Source organism: Pelophylax lessonae (genome assembly GCF_965119305.1).
Source record: "Pelophylax lessonae genome assembly, chromosome: 3".
Taxonomy (NCBI): Eukaryota; Metazoa; Chordata; class Amphibia; order Anura; family Ranidae; genus Pelophylax; species Pelophylax lessonae.
Genome location: NC_138770.1, coordinates 622,978,787 through 622,995,660, shown reverse-complemented (window position 1 = coordinate 622,995,660; position 16,874 = coordinate 622,978,787). Strand labels below are relative to the sequence as shown.

The following is a 16,874-nucleotide window of genomic DNA, read 5'->3' as shown; positions in this document are numbered from 1 at the left end:
CTGGATGCAGCTGCAACCTACTTTTTGTGTATGCAGCTAAATGCCATGCACATTTTTTTGTAGGTGTAGTTATGGACTCACTGATGACTATAGTGCTGTGTTTAGATGTGTTCTAAACTGTACGCTATACACATCTAAATATGGAATTTTAGGGGCTTATGTGAATGAGCCCTCAGTCTTGCACAGTTGTACAGGCTCCTGTCTTCTACTGAAATTGCTTGCTCATGGAGGCTTCTTTTGCTGACCTTTTGATCTTAAAATGCTAGTGTCAATGCTGTAAATCTCTGACCTAGAGGAAGCATGCAGAGGAGGCTTTCTGACTATGGATGACATACTTGTTCATTCATTCATTTTCGTTCACAATGGCATTCATAGAGCCCTCTGGGGCTTCTATTGGCCATGTTGGTAACAATATTCTCCATTAATCCTCTGCACACGGCTTTACACACAACTTTGAAAACTGATATTATTATTTCCCTTGCTTGTATAAATAATCAATCACTGCATTTGTTTCCATTGATCTTTCACTTAAAGCAGAGTTCCACCCAAATGGGGAACTTCCGCTCGTTTGCTTCCTCCCCCATCCGGTGCCACATTTAGCACCTTAAAGGGGGGGGGGGGGTACCTGTTTTCGGCAGGTACCCTTCCCCACTTCTGGCGAAGTTTGGCCTCCTCCTCCTACCCGCCGAGCCATGCGCAGTAGGGACCCACCCATGAAGCCGCAAGGCTTCACTGCCGGGTTCCCTTACCAGCAATGTCGGCGGCAGCACCCGACAGCTGATGGAAACATCAGCTGCAAAGCTGACATCGCTGGACTCCAGGACAGGTAAGTGTCCTAATATTAAAAGTCAGCAGCTAAAGTGGAACTCCACTTTAAAATTATAGTTTGCCACACCAAAGTAGAAGACTGATTTGATTTAGGCCTCATGCAGAGGATATTTTCTTTACCTCTCCTAGAAGCCAGCAGCGTTTTTGCTGAAAAAATTCCTGATGCTTGTAAGTATCTAATGCTTTTTCAAGCATTTAGGCTCGTTTACAGGTGTCAAGCTTTTGGGCGTTAATTAATTTCATTGGCCAGAATAAATAATAAATAATTGTGGCCATTGAAATTAATTCCTTCTCAAGCGCTAAATGCTCGTAGCATTAACACGCGTTTAGATGCGTTTACAATCGTCAAGCGTTTTTTTCTTTTTTTTTGCTCAAACTCTGCTACTCTTGGATTCTCTGGCAGTGGTTTTTATTTTCTGCCTGTAAACTCTTCTGCCACTAAATGCTGCTGAAAGGCCATGCATGGAAACATAGGCTAATATGCAGGGGTGTTTAGAGGCAGAAAAAGAAAACGCCTGGCGCCCCTAGGAGCAGCTGCAAAAAAATGTCCTGTGTGCATGAGGCCTTAAATTTCTGCCGGGACCAGGAGATCATTTACTGATTGAAGCAACCTTTTAGTGCAATCACCATTGTGTTCTATACATTATTTGGTCAGCATTGGGCATAACTTGAATAAGACCCTGTTCACACTGGGGCGATCTGACTTGCCGGGGCGACCTCGGAGCGGCCAGCACGGACTTCATAACATTGAAGTCTATGCAGGTCGCTCCAGGTCGCCCCAAAGAAGCTCCGGACCCTTTCTCTAAGTCGGAGCGACTTGTCTCGCGTGAGTGTATCACAGCCATACACCCATCCACAGCAGCCCTGTGCCAGCCAGCCACCCACACCCACAGGCCCTGTACCAGCCAGCCACAGGCCCTGTACCAGCGAGCCAGCCAGCCACCCACAGGCCCTGTACCAGCCAGCCACCACAGCCCCTGTGCCAGCAGCCCACCCACCACAGGGTGCCAGACAGCCAACCACCCACCACAGGGTGCCAGACAGCCAGCCACCCACAGGCCCTGTACCAGCCAGCCGCCCACAGGACCTGTACCAAGCAGCCACCCACCTAGTACAGGGTGCCAGCCACCCGCCACAGGGTGCCAGCCACCCACCACAGGGTGCCAGCCACCATGGGGTACCAGCCACCCACCCACCACAGGGTGCCAGCCAGCCACCCACCACAGGGTGCCAGCAAGCCAGCCATTAAGCATTAAACAAAAATTAACATGTTCAGTACCAGATTTGTCAATAAATGTCTTTAAATGTACAAAATATCGACCCATATCTGCTGATACCGATATGCAATTGCCAAAATATCGGTATCTGCCCTGAAAAAGATATCGGTCTATCCCTAATATATATATACACATATACATACACAGTGCCTTGAAAAAGTATTCACCCCTCCTTGGTATTTTTCGTGTTTTGTTGCCTCAAAACTTGGAACTAACATGGATTGTTTGAGGATTTGCATCATTTAATTTACAGAACATTGATAATGAAAAGTGCAGCGCTAAAACAATAAGACAATAAAAACATCAATGGATAAATGAAGAGTCTATGAATGGCACACAGTAGTCTTGTAAAAAAGAGGAGAAAACAGTCCAATAAGAAATCCCAATGAAAGTGCTCAGTGCTGATCAGTAAACAGGACACAGTGCTTGTTCAGTGCAATCCTTCACCAGAGGTGCTAGCCTCTCACCTGTAGGCTGTGAAAAGACAGCCTTAAAAGTACACTCCCAGCAATGTGAAAATCCTGACCAGGACAGCAATCACAGAGGGCATCTCTCCTTTTTGTTAAGGTGTTCACAACGATCCCCATGTAATAGAAAGGGGGCAGACCATAGTGCAATATGTTTCAAACACCACAATTTATTGATAAAACAAATGGACAGCCTCTTACTTCAAGGTAATGCAAAAACGAGCAGTACAGCATACAGCGATACGCTGAGGAAGTCCCGCCCACGGACGATACGCGTGCGCAAGGGAGAGGAGATCGTGACGTCACTCGTAGCCCCTGTCAGCAGAGCGTTCCGCTCTGTCTGGAGACCAGCTGGATTGCTGTACTGCTCGTTTTTGCATTACCTTGAAGTAAGAGGCTGTCCATTTGTTTTATCAATAAATTGTGGTGTTTGAAACATATTGCACTATGGTCTGCCCCCTTTCTATTATGTGCCATTCATAGACTCTTCATTTATCCATTGATGTTTTTATTGTCTTATTGTTTTAGCGCTGCACTTTTCATTATCAGTTTTACATTGGGTTTTACATATTTTTTACCTTGGTGTCAGCTGCTTTTATCTATTTCCATCCATTTATTTATTCATGCTTGCGCTGATATTCTTGTTTTTTTAATTTACAGAACATGCCCACAACTATGTCAATGTGCATAACTATTCACCCCCCTAAAGTCATTACTTTGTAGAGCCACCTTTTGCGGCAATCACAGCTCCAAGTCGCTTTGGATAAGTCTCTATGAGCTTGCCACATCTTACCACTGGGATTTTTGCCCATTCCTCCTTGCAAAACTGCTCAAGCTCCTTCAAGTTGGATGGTTTGCACTTGTGAACAGCAATCTTTAAGTCTGACCACAGATTTTCTATTGGATTGAGGTCTGGGCTTTGACTAGACCATTCCAACACATTTACATGTTTCCCCTTAAACCACTCAAGTGTTGCTTTAGCAGTGTGTTTGGGGTCATTGTCCTGCTGGAAGGTGAACTTCCCTCAAATCATGTACAGAGTGGTACAGGTTTTGCTCAGGAATATCCCTGTATTTAGCACCATCCATCTTTCCCTCAACTCTGACCAGTTTCCCAGTCCTGGCTGCTGAAAAACATCCCCACAGTATGATTCTGCCACCACCATGTTTCACTGTGGGGATGGTGTTCTTTGGGTGATGTGATGTGTTGGGTTTGCGCCAGACATAGCGTTTTCTTTAATGGCTGAAAAGTTCAATTTTAGTTTCATCAGACCAGAGCACCTTCCTCCATACATTTTGGGAGTCTCCCACATGCCTTTTCACAAACTCAAAACGTGCCATTTTGTGTTTTGCTGAAAGTAATGGCTTTCTTCTGGCCACTCTTCCATAAAGCCCAACTCTATGGAGCGTACGGCTTATTGTCCTCCTACGTACAGATACTCCAGTCTCTGCTGTGGAACTCTGCAGCTCCTCCAGGGTCACCTTAGGTCTCTGTGCTGCCTCTCTGATTAATGCCCTCCTTGCCCTGGCCATGAGTTTTGGTGGGCAGCCGTCTCTTGGCAGGTTTGCTGTTGTGCTATCTTCTTTCCATTTGGTTATGATAGATTTGATGATGCTCCTGGGGATCACCAAAGATTTGGATATATTTTTATGACTTATCCCTGACTTGTACTTCTCAGCAACATTGTCCCTTACTTGTTTAGAGAGTTCCTTGGTCTTCATGGCAGTGTTTGGTTAGTGGTGCCTCTTGCTTAGCTGTTGCAGCCTCTGGGGCCTTTCAGAAAAGGTGTGTATATGTAACAGATCATGTGACACTTAGATTGCACACACTTCTGAAGGTAATTGGTTGCACCAGAGCTTTATATGGGCTTCATAACAAAGGGGGTGAATACATACGCACATGCCAATTTTCTGTTTTCTATTTCTAAAAAATAGTTTTATGAATATATTTTTCTCATTTCACTTCATCAACTTAGACTATTGTGTTCTGATCCATCACATAAAATTCAGATTAACAAAACATTGAACTTACGCTGTAATGTAACAAAATAGGCAAATACTTTTGCAAGGCACAGCACTGTGTGTATGTGTGTGTGTATATATATATTATATTCTATATATATATATTGAAAGGGGTTAGCTCGGTAGCGGGTGTGGGTGACCCCTTGGGTGGGTTCGTTACACAGAGAGACAGCCGAGGAGTGGTTGAAAACAACGGTCTATGGTTTATTCTTCCAATTTGCTGGAAACGAGTGCAAGCATCCAAACAGCATAAATCAAACAAACATAAAATAAACCCTGGCCACTTGGGGCGTCTACCTTCACAACACAGGAACCTACCTATGGAGTCTGTCCCAACCTACTGCTGGGCAGACATTGCTGGTCATACAGCAGAAGAACAAGTCTGTTTGTTTTCTTTTCACACAGCTCACTGCTCTCCTTAACGCACAAAGCCTCAGGATGCAGCAATCAGTAGTCATCCTCTGGATAACTTGTAGAGGCCTTAATTGCCTCATTCTGAATAGCTGAAGCTTTCCAACATCCTTAAACCTTTCTGGCTATCTCTGCAGCCGACACCTGATAGTAATTGGTGAATTGTCTAAACAAGGCAGAAATGAATCTCCCGTCTGTGACAACACCCACAGATTTACCTGACTTCCTGTCACAATACACACAGGATCCCTCTGACTGCAGGGGATGTGTGCGAGCGCCGGCATCTGGCTCATTCTGCTGTGATTATTCACAGCAGAAGCTGACCTGCAGGTGCCAGGCACTCACCAATCATTGGGCAGAGACTTGGAATGGAGCTCTACCTATGTAAACAAAGCAGAGTTCCGTTCTGACAGGTGGAATGGGATGGATTTTTGAGTCCTGACCTCAACATGATAGAACACCTTTGGAGTGAATTCGAACAGAGACTGCGAGCCAGGCCTTCGCTCCAACATCAGTGCCTGACCTTACAAATACGCTTCTGGAGGAATGGTCAAACATTCCCATAGACACTCCTAAACCTTGTGGACAGCCTTCCCAGAAGAGTTGAAGCTGTTATAGCTACAAAGGGTGAGCCAACTCAATATTGAACCCTATGGACTAAGACTGGGATGCCATTAAAGTTCATGTGCGTGTGTAAAGGCAGGCGTCCCAATACTTTTGGTAATACATTGTATTTAGAGATATCAGATATTTTAGGCTTTGCCACTTGGGGGCAGTGTTGCTTTACCTTGCACCTTCCTCTAGGCTCTGCTAAGGCTACATCAATGGCCAGCTTAATGCGTAAATATTTGAAATTTAGTCTAGTGTCAGAATCTGGGAAACATCTGTGATTGAGAGATGCAAATTTGAAATGTTAACAGTATTCAAACCGGCCTTCAAAACACTTGAAAAATGAATACCTGTTTTTCCCCGGTTTCATTTTATTTTTTTTTTCCTTAAGTGACAGTACCAATTAAGTGTTGTGGCACTCAGCAACAATGATTGCACATAATACAGCTGTCAATGGTGACCCACAATAATCTACAGAATCTGAATTAATCAACTGCTAATTTTGCAGGGCAAGTAAATGGCATTTTTATGAAGGATGGCGGGGTTGCTGTTTGGTGTTGTTGTGCACGTGGAAGATGCAGAAAAACATGTACACAGACGCACGTCTCCTCCTCCTAATCAGAGTGCATTAACCGTTTACAGATCCTTTTAGTTTTTGACATATAGGAAATTTGTTCATTGAAACCCTTCTTGAAAATACAGAAGAGAAAGCAAGCTAAAATTCCAGACATATCATCATTTTAGGTAAACTTTGCAATAAGAATTCAGAATGCGATACTCGGGGCCCATTCACATTAGCCCACATCCTAAAATTCTCCTGACAGCACACTAAACTGCAGCGATTTAGTGTTTCTGGCGTCAGCATTTTGAGCTACAGAGCTGTGCGGCAGGGGGCGATGTGATGTGCGTTTTCTTTCATCGCCCCCCCCCCCCTCCTTTTTTTTTTTGACTGAACTTTATATGAAGTATAAAAAGTGAACCCTCATTCATATGATTACACAGCAGTGCAGTGACATGAAATAATATAGATCAGTCTTTTTCAACCAGGGTGCCTTGAGGTTTCTTCAAAATGCCTAAAAATTGTATACAAGGTGGCGTGTGGATGAAGCCTGCTTTTGAGTTACACAAAGCCACAGGTTTTTATTGTGCACCATTAGTACCTTCTAGCTGCCAACCTCCTCCGTCATCAGTTGGTAAGGAGGATGTCAGTCGCCTGTACATCCTTGTTTGACTGTCCACTGCCTCTCTCCATCAGCTTTGGGGTCACATTAGCTGAGTGATGGAGAAAAACTGAGGAAGAAGAGAAACATTGGAATACTAGTCAGTACCAGTTTGCACCTCTAACATTGGTCTCCTACATGTGTAGATGTTGCTGCATTATGTAAAACGAATAGAATAGTGTTTACATTTTAGGATGGGGTGCCTCAAGACCAGGGCCTGCCCTACCATGGGTCCCGCTAGGTCCATTAGACCCAGGCAGCAAATTGAACCGTGGCCGCCTCTCCTTCTCTTCTGTTTACCCAGCAAACTGACGCCCAAGATTTTTTTTACAGCAACTTTGTGTGATGACAACTCCCCTCCCCCCGGACCTGCCCCTATACTTCACTAGCCTACCCCTATTCTACCCTAGCCCGCCCCTATACTGCCTTAGGTTATGGTAGTATATAGACAGGCTATCTATATACTACCCTAGCCTGCCTATATACTACCCTATCCTGTCTATATACCACCCTAGCCTCTCCGTATACTACCCTAGCCTGTCCATATACTGCCCTAGCCCACCCTTATACCGCCCTAACCTGCCTCTTGGAATTGAACATAATGGTCGTCTCATACACCGAGTATAATATCTCCAAGGTAACCTAAGTATAAGTATTACCAGTAGATGTAATCTCTCAAGGCGCTGTCTGTGTGGGAATCCTGTACCGGTATACCGTATGTACCGTAGCTTCAGCTACATACAGTATACCGCACTGAGCCAATCACAGTGAGTGATGTATTCTATTATTGAATGCAAAGCCTGCTCGGATTGGCGGAGTAACATCAGCCCGCCTCTCTGACACTGCCAATCCGAGCAGGCTTTGCATTCAATAATAGAATACATCGCTCACTGTAATTGGCTGTGGTATATGTATGTATATGTATATGTATGAAGCCAAAGCTACGGTACATACGGTACACCGGTACATACGGTACACCGGTACAGGATTCCCAGCGTCTTGAGAGATTACATCTACTGGTAATACTTATACTTGGGGTACCTTGGAGATATTATGAGAGATTACATGTATTACAGTACTTAGGGTACCTTGGAGATCTATGAGAAATCTGATGTTTTTCAATGGTGTTGCCTTGCTTCGGAAGGGGGGGGGGAGTCTTATACAGCGAGTATAGCCAAAAACCTATGTCTTAACTTGAAAATTAGGGGGGTCGTCTTATACGCCCAGTCGTCTTATACGCCGAAAAATGCGGTATGTTTTTTTGGGGGGGTGGGGGGCAGCATTTCATTCTTGGATCCAGGCAGCACAATGACTTGGGCCAGCCCTGCTCAAGACTGTTTAAAATTTTAAAGGGTGCCTGGAGACTGTCCATAATTGTCAAGGGTGCCTGGAGATTGTCCATAATTGTAAAGGGTGCCTCCAGATTGTCCATATTTTAAAGGGTGCCTTGATGAAAAAAAGGTTGAGAAACCCTGATATAGATGATGGGGTGTAGTGCTGCTTACAATTAAACTAATAAACTAAGGTGCTCAAATGATAAATTAGGTTCCTCTGAACCCACAAATCAATCTGTGACAAATATGATATAAGTCATGTGTGGTCCTTAATTAGTAAGTTCATAACAACTGAGATATACACCAAAATCTTCAATAAATCTCTTCACATAAAGTATGTGAGTGCTTCCGTTAGTATATCCCACACCATGCAAATTAAATACTAGAAAAGAACATCACGTGATCCTTCAGAGTTTTCAGAGCTCTCGTCTCCATTTATAGGGGGTAAATAGATTTATATCCGCAGACTCCCAGGCGTCAAATCCCTCTGTATGGGGCCACTTACAACTTTGCGGTCTCCTTTGGTATGCCGATAGCTACTTCCTAGAATAACAGGGGTACTGCTCCTTTAAATGTCCTCTATGTTCCATGCAGCCAGTCAGATAGATGATATTCTCAACGTGACAAGCATAAGTGCCGATTCACACATATGCGTTGCGGGAACCCTGCAAATCCACGCATCACACTCAACTCGCAGGCAGTTCATACTGCCATATGTGAGTCGCTGGGGGTGTCAATACAAAGTTAATGACACCCCCAGATCAGTTTGCATATCGCAGTGCGAACAGTCAGTTCGGACAGGAATCGAATCGCATAGGTTTGAACACCCATGCGATCCGATTCTGGTGCGGACCCAAAAAAGGGTCCTGTGCGATTTTGGTCCTTAATGCGATGCAAATTCAGCCATACAATCTGTATGGCTGAATTCGCAATGCACAGACATTGCATGTGATTTGCAGAGCAGTGCGGTGCGAATCACAGGCGATTTCCTTACGATGTCCTTTTTTTCCCCCACAAATAGAGCTTTCTTTTGGTGGTATTTGATCACCTCTGCGGTTTTTATATTTTGCGCTATAAACAAAAAAAAGAGCGACAATTTTGAAAAAACACCCAATATTTTTTACTTTCTGCTATAAAACATTCCCAATAAAAAAAATTTAAAAATCACATTTTTTTATTAGTTTAGGCCAATTTGTATTTGGTAAAAAAAAATCCCAAAAAGCGTATTTTAATTAATTTGCGCAAAAGTTATAGTCTATAGTTATAGCGATCCGATCCTGTCTCCAGCAGCGGAAGCTCTGCAGAGGACACGGCTGACAACGGCTGTGAAATGATTGGGAAGTGACGTCACCCATAGACTTACTATGGGGCTTCCGTTGTCAGCTGCGTCCTCTGCAACCGCCTCCACAGCAAAGCCGCAGCTGACAGCTCAGTGTGGGATCGGGTCGGATCGGCTTCAACAAAGGTATGTATTGGGATTTCTTCTTTACAGGGCTAGATAGGTTAGTGTTAGATGGTGGAGATCTTTAGATGCAGGGATTTTCGTAATACTGTGGACTTATCCTTTAATCATTTAAAGTGGAATTTTAGTGAAAAAAATATTGCCAGCAGGAAGGCTTTTATTGAAGAAAACACTCTGGGTGACTTTTCTGCAGTAAATATAAAATAAGTGTTGTGCAAAATAAAAATCTATCCAAATGTGTAAAAATTTAAATATTGTGGCAAAATATATAAATATGTGTAGCCCTCAAGCCAAGGATCCTGATTCTGTATTCTTAAATTACTTTATCATATATAAAATCCAATTGCTGAGAGATAAAAAATAATAAATAATTGTTCTAAAATGATTGTGCTGAGTGCGATTCCTAAAATGAATATAAAAAATTAATATAAAATTGTGCTATAAAAGAGTGCAAAGTGCTAAAACACACGTGTGTATCACAATAAATCCTAGTGCTCAAGGATACTGTATATCAATCCATACAATATGTAAAATAATATAAATATGATAAAATATTAAATATATAAGTCCATGCAACAAAGAACAATAAAGCAATTGGATTTTATATATGATAAAGAAATTTAAGAATACAGAATCAGGATCCTTGGCTTGAGGGCTACACACATTTATATATTTTGCCACAATATTTAAATTTTTACACATTTGGATAGATTTTTATTTTGCGCAACACTTATTTTATATTTATTGGCTCTTTACACTTTTATGAGAAGTGAAGTGTCTGCCGCATTTTAAAAATCTTAGGCAGATAGGTTGCTCGCAGGAATCTTTGTTTTTTTTTACTTTTCTGCAGTAAATGCCTCTTACCTGCCCGCTTGCATTAGATTGCACACTGGGACCCAGTGATGACTGAGAACGGAGCGTTCAACGGTCTTTGATCGTTCCGTTCTCAGGCTAAGGAGGTGATGGGGGACAGATGCAGCATCTACCTAGGTAAGTGCGTCTTCTGCACCTGCCTCCACAGTGAAACCGCGGCTGACAGCTCAGTGTGGGATCGGGTCGGATCGGCTTCAAAAAAGGTATGTACAGTAATCCCCCGCTACATCGCGGTTCAGTTTTTGCGGTCCCGGTAATTCACGTTTTTTTTTGTAATGTTATTTTACTATATAAATCATTAAAAATGAAAGATTTTTGTGTTTTTCATAGCTCTTGCTCTGTCTCTAAGTATCTTTTATGTGTTTAAATGAGTTTCTATTGTTTTAAAAGTGTGTTTAAAGACCTTAAAATGCTTCTACACGTTAAGCGACAGTAAAAAATCATGCCTACAATGCATTTTAATAGGGTTTTTCTATTTCGCGGAATTTCACTTTTCGCGGCTGGGTCTGGAACGTAACCCCCGCAATGGAGGGGGGTTTACTATATACTGATTTCTTCTTTACAGGGCTAGATAGGTTAGTGTCAGATCGTGGAGATCTATAGATGCGGGGATTTTAATGTTAGGGTGGACTTATCCTTAAAGTAGAATTCCAGAAATCCATTGCCTGGGTTGTATTTTTTATACAGGAGGGGTTGTGCATCAGTTAAGTTGTCCCATTTTCCAGTCTGGATGTGTCTCCATTCCTCCCCGTGCCTTTGCTTACTCACCTGTAACACAGCCATAATTGTTAGTTTCTCCTGTCTGTGCGTTGGACGCAGAACAGGGAGCTGGCGCTGCCAGGAGCAGGCGCCAGATGTGCGTATTCATGAGCACATCTGAAGGAGAGCTGTGCCGCACTTCCTGCACGAAAGGCTTTTCTATAATCATGTAAGATGCCTGCGAGACAATCCGACAGAGGTTACATCTGATGCATATTCATTTCTCACCACTTACCGTCCACGTTGCTTGACAAGCAGTTCCAGGCAGAATGCTAAGATGTGACACCTTACATCAGATCTTTAGCCCTCTGTGCACTTTTATTGTCCTGGAGTAAGATGTATCCCATTGACATTGCAGCTGCTTAGCACCTTTTAAATATTTCTCATCCATTTTAAACTGCAGGCAGCAATAATATATAAACTGGATCCCTGTGTAAGTGTTATTTGTTCCTGTGAAGTGGGTCTGCATTGTTTTCTGTGAATGGGTGTTTAGGATGGATCATTTGACTTTGGCGCAGGTTTGTCTGTGACAATAATTTGGCGAATTGTAAAGAGACGCGTGACAATTTTGGAATGATTGTTTTATAGCTGCTGCTATCACAGTGATAATGCAGTATCCATGGCTGTGATAGGATACATTTTGCCTGAGGTTTCAAGCGGAATTTTAGCCTTACCTTAATCTTGCACCATTGTACACGCTCCACTTCTCTACTACAAATGCTGTGTGTGCACACTGTAAGCTTCTCACAGAAAGTCCAACAGAGCCCACTTTATGACAACAGGAGAAGGGCCAACCGACCTAGTGCATTACCGCTTAAAAGGATTTATTAAAAGTTTAAAAGGTATGTATTATACTCACAAAACAGATATAAGTTCACACATGTATAGACATGATCAACACATGACCCCCAAGGTAGCAATGGCACTGCACGGTGCTGGATAGCATGCAATGATCCGCATGAGTCTACTAGGGCTAGGCTGACGTGTTTCGAGGGCAAACCCTCTTCCTCAGAGCCAGAAGGTGCTGCGTTTGTGAGTATAATACATACCTTTTAAACTTTTAGTAAATCCTTTTAAGTAGTAATGCACTAGGTCGGTGCGCCCTTCTCCTGTTGTCTTTTAGTGTGTTTCAGATACCCTTCGTCCTGAGGGGGCAGCAAGACCACAAGCCATACCTACCTTAGTCCACGTGAACATTCGTATACATCCCATTCCCCAATCATATACCATTCGAGTGCAGGAGATGTGGTTTTCACTTTAGAGCCCACTTTATTCCTGGCTAAATGTTATCCAGCATCATCCAATGCCTCCTGGTAGAGATGGTGCTGTGCTGGTCTGGCCAGGGCAGGGCTCAGGAAAGCCCACAGTGTACGTGCCCCTAGAGTGCCAGTCCAGGGGTGCTGTAATTCTCAGTGGGGGCACTAAGGTCGCACCATTGCACTCCTTTTTTCACTTTTCAATCCTTTTTTATTATGTTTTCAAAAAGAAAGTGGGAAAAATTAATCAACAGTGCTTTGCAATACATTCGGATGGAGGATAAACAAGAAAAGAGGAGAATGGGGGTGTGGGTACAAATTAGTGATCGACTGATATTGTTTTTTTTCGTTGCCGATACCGATATTTTGGCCAATGCATATCGGTATTGGCTGATATTTTTGTACATTTAAAAAAAATTTTTTTTTTTTTTTTTTTTTGACAGGTACTTTTGTGGAGGGATTTGGGGGGTCTAAAAGACCCCAAACCCCTCCTATGCACGTAAAAGTATTCAAAACATCAAGTTTGGCTGGTATGAATGCTGTCATTTTTTTTAATCTGGCGCCAGACAGCACCCGGAAGTGATGTCACTCATGAAATCACATCCGGGGGTTTTTGCATGGAGACCCGATCAGAGCCGAATGCGACTTTGATCGGGTCTTTGGTGGGCGTGCAGGCTGGTAGCCTGGGTCTCCCGGTGGGACGGGAGACCCGGGCGTGCTGCCGAAGGCGGTGAGGGGGGGAGGGGGGGGGGAACGTCCCCTCCCGCTCCTTGTATAGACAGCCGCGTGGCTTCTAAGCCGCATCGGTTATCATTACAAGACAGCCGACCGTCGGCTTTGGACGCTGGTACCGGGGTGATGCCTCTAGCTGCAGTACAAGCATTTTCCTGAAATATCGGCAATATTGGTAACCTCAGGGACCGATTCCGATATATCGGGAAAAGTGCATATCGGCTCTTGATATATTGACTTTGCAGATAATCGGTCGATCCCTAGTACAGATCACCCCTAAATTTTCTCAATAATCCAGTCATGCTAAACATAGCAGTTGGGTAAGAACCATAATCTGAAAAATCTAGTGTACTGTAGAAAATTAGACAACTATATAACATCAGATAGGACCCCAAGACCTACAAAGATAATTAAAGAGGGAATGTGCTTACACATAGAGAAAAAGAACAGGTCTGACCAAATTACATTAGAAGGTCTAGTGGCCTTTAACTGCTTCAGCTCAGAAAGGTTTACCCCCCTTCATGACCAGGCCATTTTTTGTGATACAGCTTTGTTACTTTAACTGACAATTGCTCGGATGTGCGATGCTGTACCCAAATGAAATCTATGTATTTTTTATTCCACAAATAGAGCTTTCTTTTCGTGGTATTTAATCACCTCTGCAGTTTTTATTTTTTGCACTTTAAACAAAAAAAAGACAGACAATTAAAAAAAAAAAATAAATATATATATATATATATATATATATATATATATATATATATATATATATATATATATAATTTTTTTTTTTACTTTCTGCTAAACACATCCAATAAAAAAAAAATTATAACTTAAACTATAACTATAAATTATTATTATTATAAAGTTATAGCGTCTACAAATGATGGAATATATTTATGGAATTTTTCTTAATTTATGTTTTACTAATAATGGCGGTTATCAGTGACTTATAGTGGGACTGTGATATTGTGGTAGATAAATCGGACACTAACTGACACTTTTAACACTTTTTTGCAACCAGTGACAGTAATACAGTTATCAGTGCTAAAAAATATGCATTGTCACTGTACTAATGACACTGGCAGGGAAGGGGTTAACATCAGGGGGCAATCAAAGGGTTTACAATTTTCTGAGGGAGTGCTTGGTAACTAGGGGGGAGGGGTGCTCGTAGTGTGGGAAGGCAGAGATCTATGTTTCTGCTTAGCAGAAATACAAATCACTGCCTTCCCTTGTCACAGAATGGCGGTCTGCCTTGTTGACATAGGCAGATCGACGTTCTGCCTGTGCCTCGAATGACCATCAAGACCTAGTGGACATTGCGTCTGCCAGACCCGCTGATTGGCTCCCGCTGTGTCCAATCAAAGAGGGAGCGGATCGCCAGTGGCACGAGTGTGTGCCCCAGACCCAGACGTACCTGTATGTGATTCTGTGCACAGAAGCCTCTGCCCTGCAGGAAATGTACGTGGGGCAGTCGGCAAGAGGTTAAACTTTTTTTTTCATTTTGGATAGAGTAAGGGAGGGTTTTAACTCCTGTCAGATTTTTGTTCACCATCTGTGTCCCATTGTGGAGATTTCCCTTCACTTCCTGTCCCATAGCCAAGCAGAAGGTGAGGGGAAATCCTTGCAAATTAGAGAATCCATTGGGGACCCCCAGGTTACCAGAACTAGTGTCCCCACTGGACATTTTTCCTCTAATACTTTTCTGGGGACAAACCAAAATTTGGAATTTTCTTTTAATTCCACTTTCAATGATAATGGTAAACTGGAGAAATAGAGAGGTTGAATCTCCCTAATGAAGGAACAGACGGTAATAAAAAGTGACAAGTGTCACTCTCCACTATTCAAAACTAAAAATTAAATGTTTTGCCTTTAGTTATACTTTAAGCGTCAAAAAACACATAGAGATTGTAATATGCTGGTATGAACGCATACACAATTATTAGCATAAATGTGGTCTGTGAGAATCATTCTAACAAGCACGCTTTTTCCCCAGCTGGGCCTTTTGGCTAGGACCGGAAGAATTTTTTTATTTGGCCGAAAGACCCACCGTAGCCTCGCAGTTTGGCACTCAAAGCACTTGTTTGTCATTACACTTTTTGCACAGTACTATACTCACTGTTCTCACCCTCAAGTCTTATGGGGAAGGGCACATGGCCTTTTGATCAGGTTCTCCCCCTCCCAATGAGTCTTTCTTCGGGAAGCCCCACCTAGTTCTTGGGTTGGCCTTGCTTCGTTAGGCCTCCTGAAGAAAGGGGTCTGTCTGGTGGACCATTGAGTACTCCAGTCCCTGTCTGAAGACTTGTGCCCTTGGGAATCAGGGCTAGGGTCCATTCTCTTCAGAGGAGGGCCATGTGTACACCCTGTGTACTTCTTGTGTGCTCACTTCTTTATGCACCGGTTCATACATTTTGTGAGTGTGTTTCACTACATCACGGAGCTTAGAAATATCTTTCTTCCCCAGCCTGACTGTCCCTGGCATTCAATAGATTCCAGTCCTTTCAATTACAGAGGCCCAGCATCACATTTCAGTGCTACCTAGGGTGGTCTGCATTCAGTTATAGTCTGCCTAGGGGCACCCACTCCTCCGGAATGACGTCATCCATGATATATGTGCAACTCCTCCCAAGAGCCAGCCCACTGCTTACATTATGGGTGAGGGCACTTGGGCAGAGTACTGAGGCAGGGTGCTGCAATGTTTTCAGCTATGTACGGCACCCTGCTAGCCCCTCCAACCAGCCATTATCTACTTGCATTGCCAAGAGAAGGAACAAGTCCTAGTGATGACCTCATTTAGCTGCTCCACCTTGTCCAATCAGAGAATGCTTAGAATTCATTCAGAAAATGAAAAACATTCTCTGAATTGCACCCATGCAGAGTGGCCAACCTCCTAAGTTCACTCTGCATCAGGCAGATCGTTTAGTAGGTGACCCAGAAGCAAATAGAGATTACTGAAGTAGCGGTGTCTACTTTAGTTATTTCTAGCTTCCAGGGGCATCAGCCAGTTATAGTATAGGCATTGGTCCAAGCTGAACCAATGTAACTATGTAAAAATATACTATGCCTGGAATTTTTCTATGAATGTATGTACAATAGGACAAATTATTGTTGCTAAAGAACATGCACCAAAATCAAATGACGCACAATAAATATCTGGCATTGTCATTTAATGAGGATCTGTTTCTTTTTTTCCATAGTGAGGAAAGACTCTTGTGGACTAGATGACCTGACAGTCAACAGCCAGTCTGAATGTGGAGGTGAGCCAGCGCACAAAAAAAGCTTATGTTTTACAATGTATCTTTTACTATGCTGGATGATGTGGTTTATAAGTTATCCTTATTGTTAAAAACGCCGGCTCTAAGACTGAGAACTGAGTGATCAAACACTGCCAATCGCTCGGTTCTTAGGGCTCCCTGAGCATTGAGCTGGTTGACTGTACTTCTTTGATTTGACCCATTACTTCCTGTCCCTAGGTATATTACTATTGTGTTGTATTTTTAGTTAAACATTCTAGTTTTTGAGAAAAGTACCCTAGTAAAGGCTGGGACGTCATTATTTGGGTCAGTTGGGCAGTGGATGGTTTCATTCGTTTTTAATTTTTATTATGTTATTTTATTTTTTTGCA

The 16,874-nt window shown here is 42.9% G+C and overlaps 1 protein-coding gene across 1 annotated transcript in view; it reads left to right on the top strand.

The window, feature by feature from the left end:
* The window catches only part of RPS6KC1 (ribosomal protein S6 kinase C1), a 297,897-nt gene that overhangs the window by 68,931 nt on the left and 212,092 nt on the right, over positions 1–16,874 (top strand). Inside the window, exon 6 of the mRNA XM_082251364.1 lies at positions 16,447–16,506. Coding sequence (XP_082107490.1) covers positions 16,447–16,506 — 60 coding nt within the window. The remainder of the gene's footprint in view (positions 1–16,446; positions 16,507–16,874) is intronic.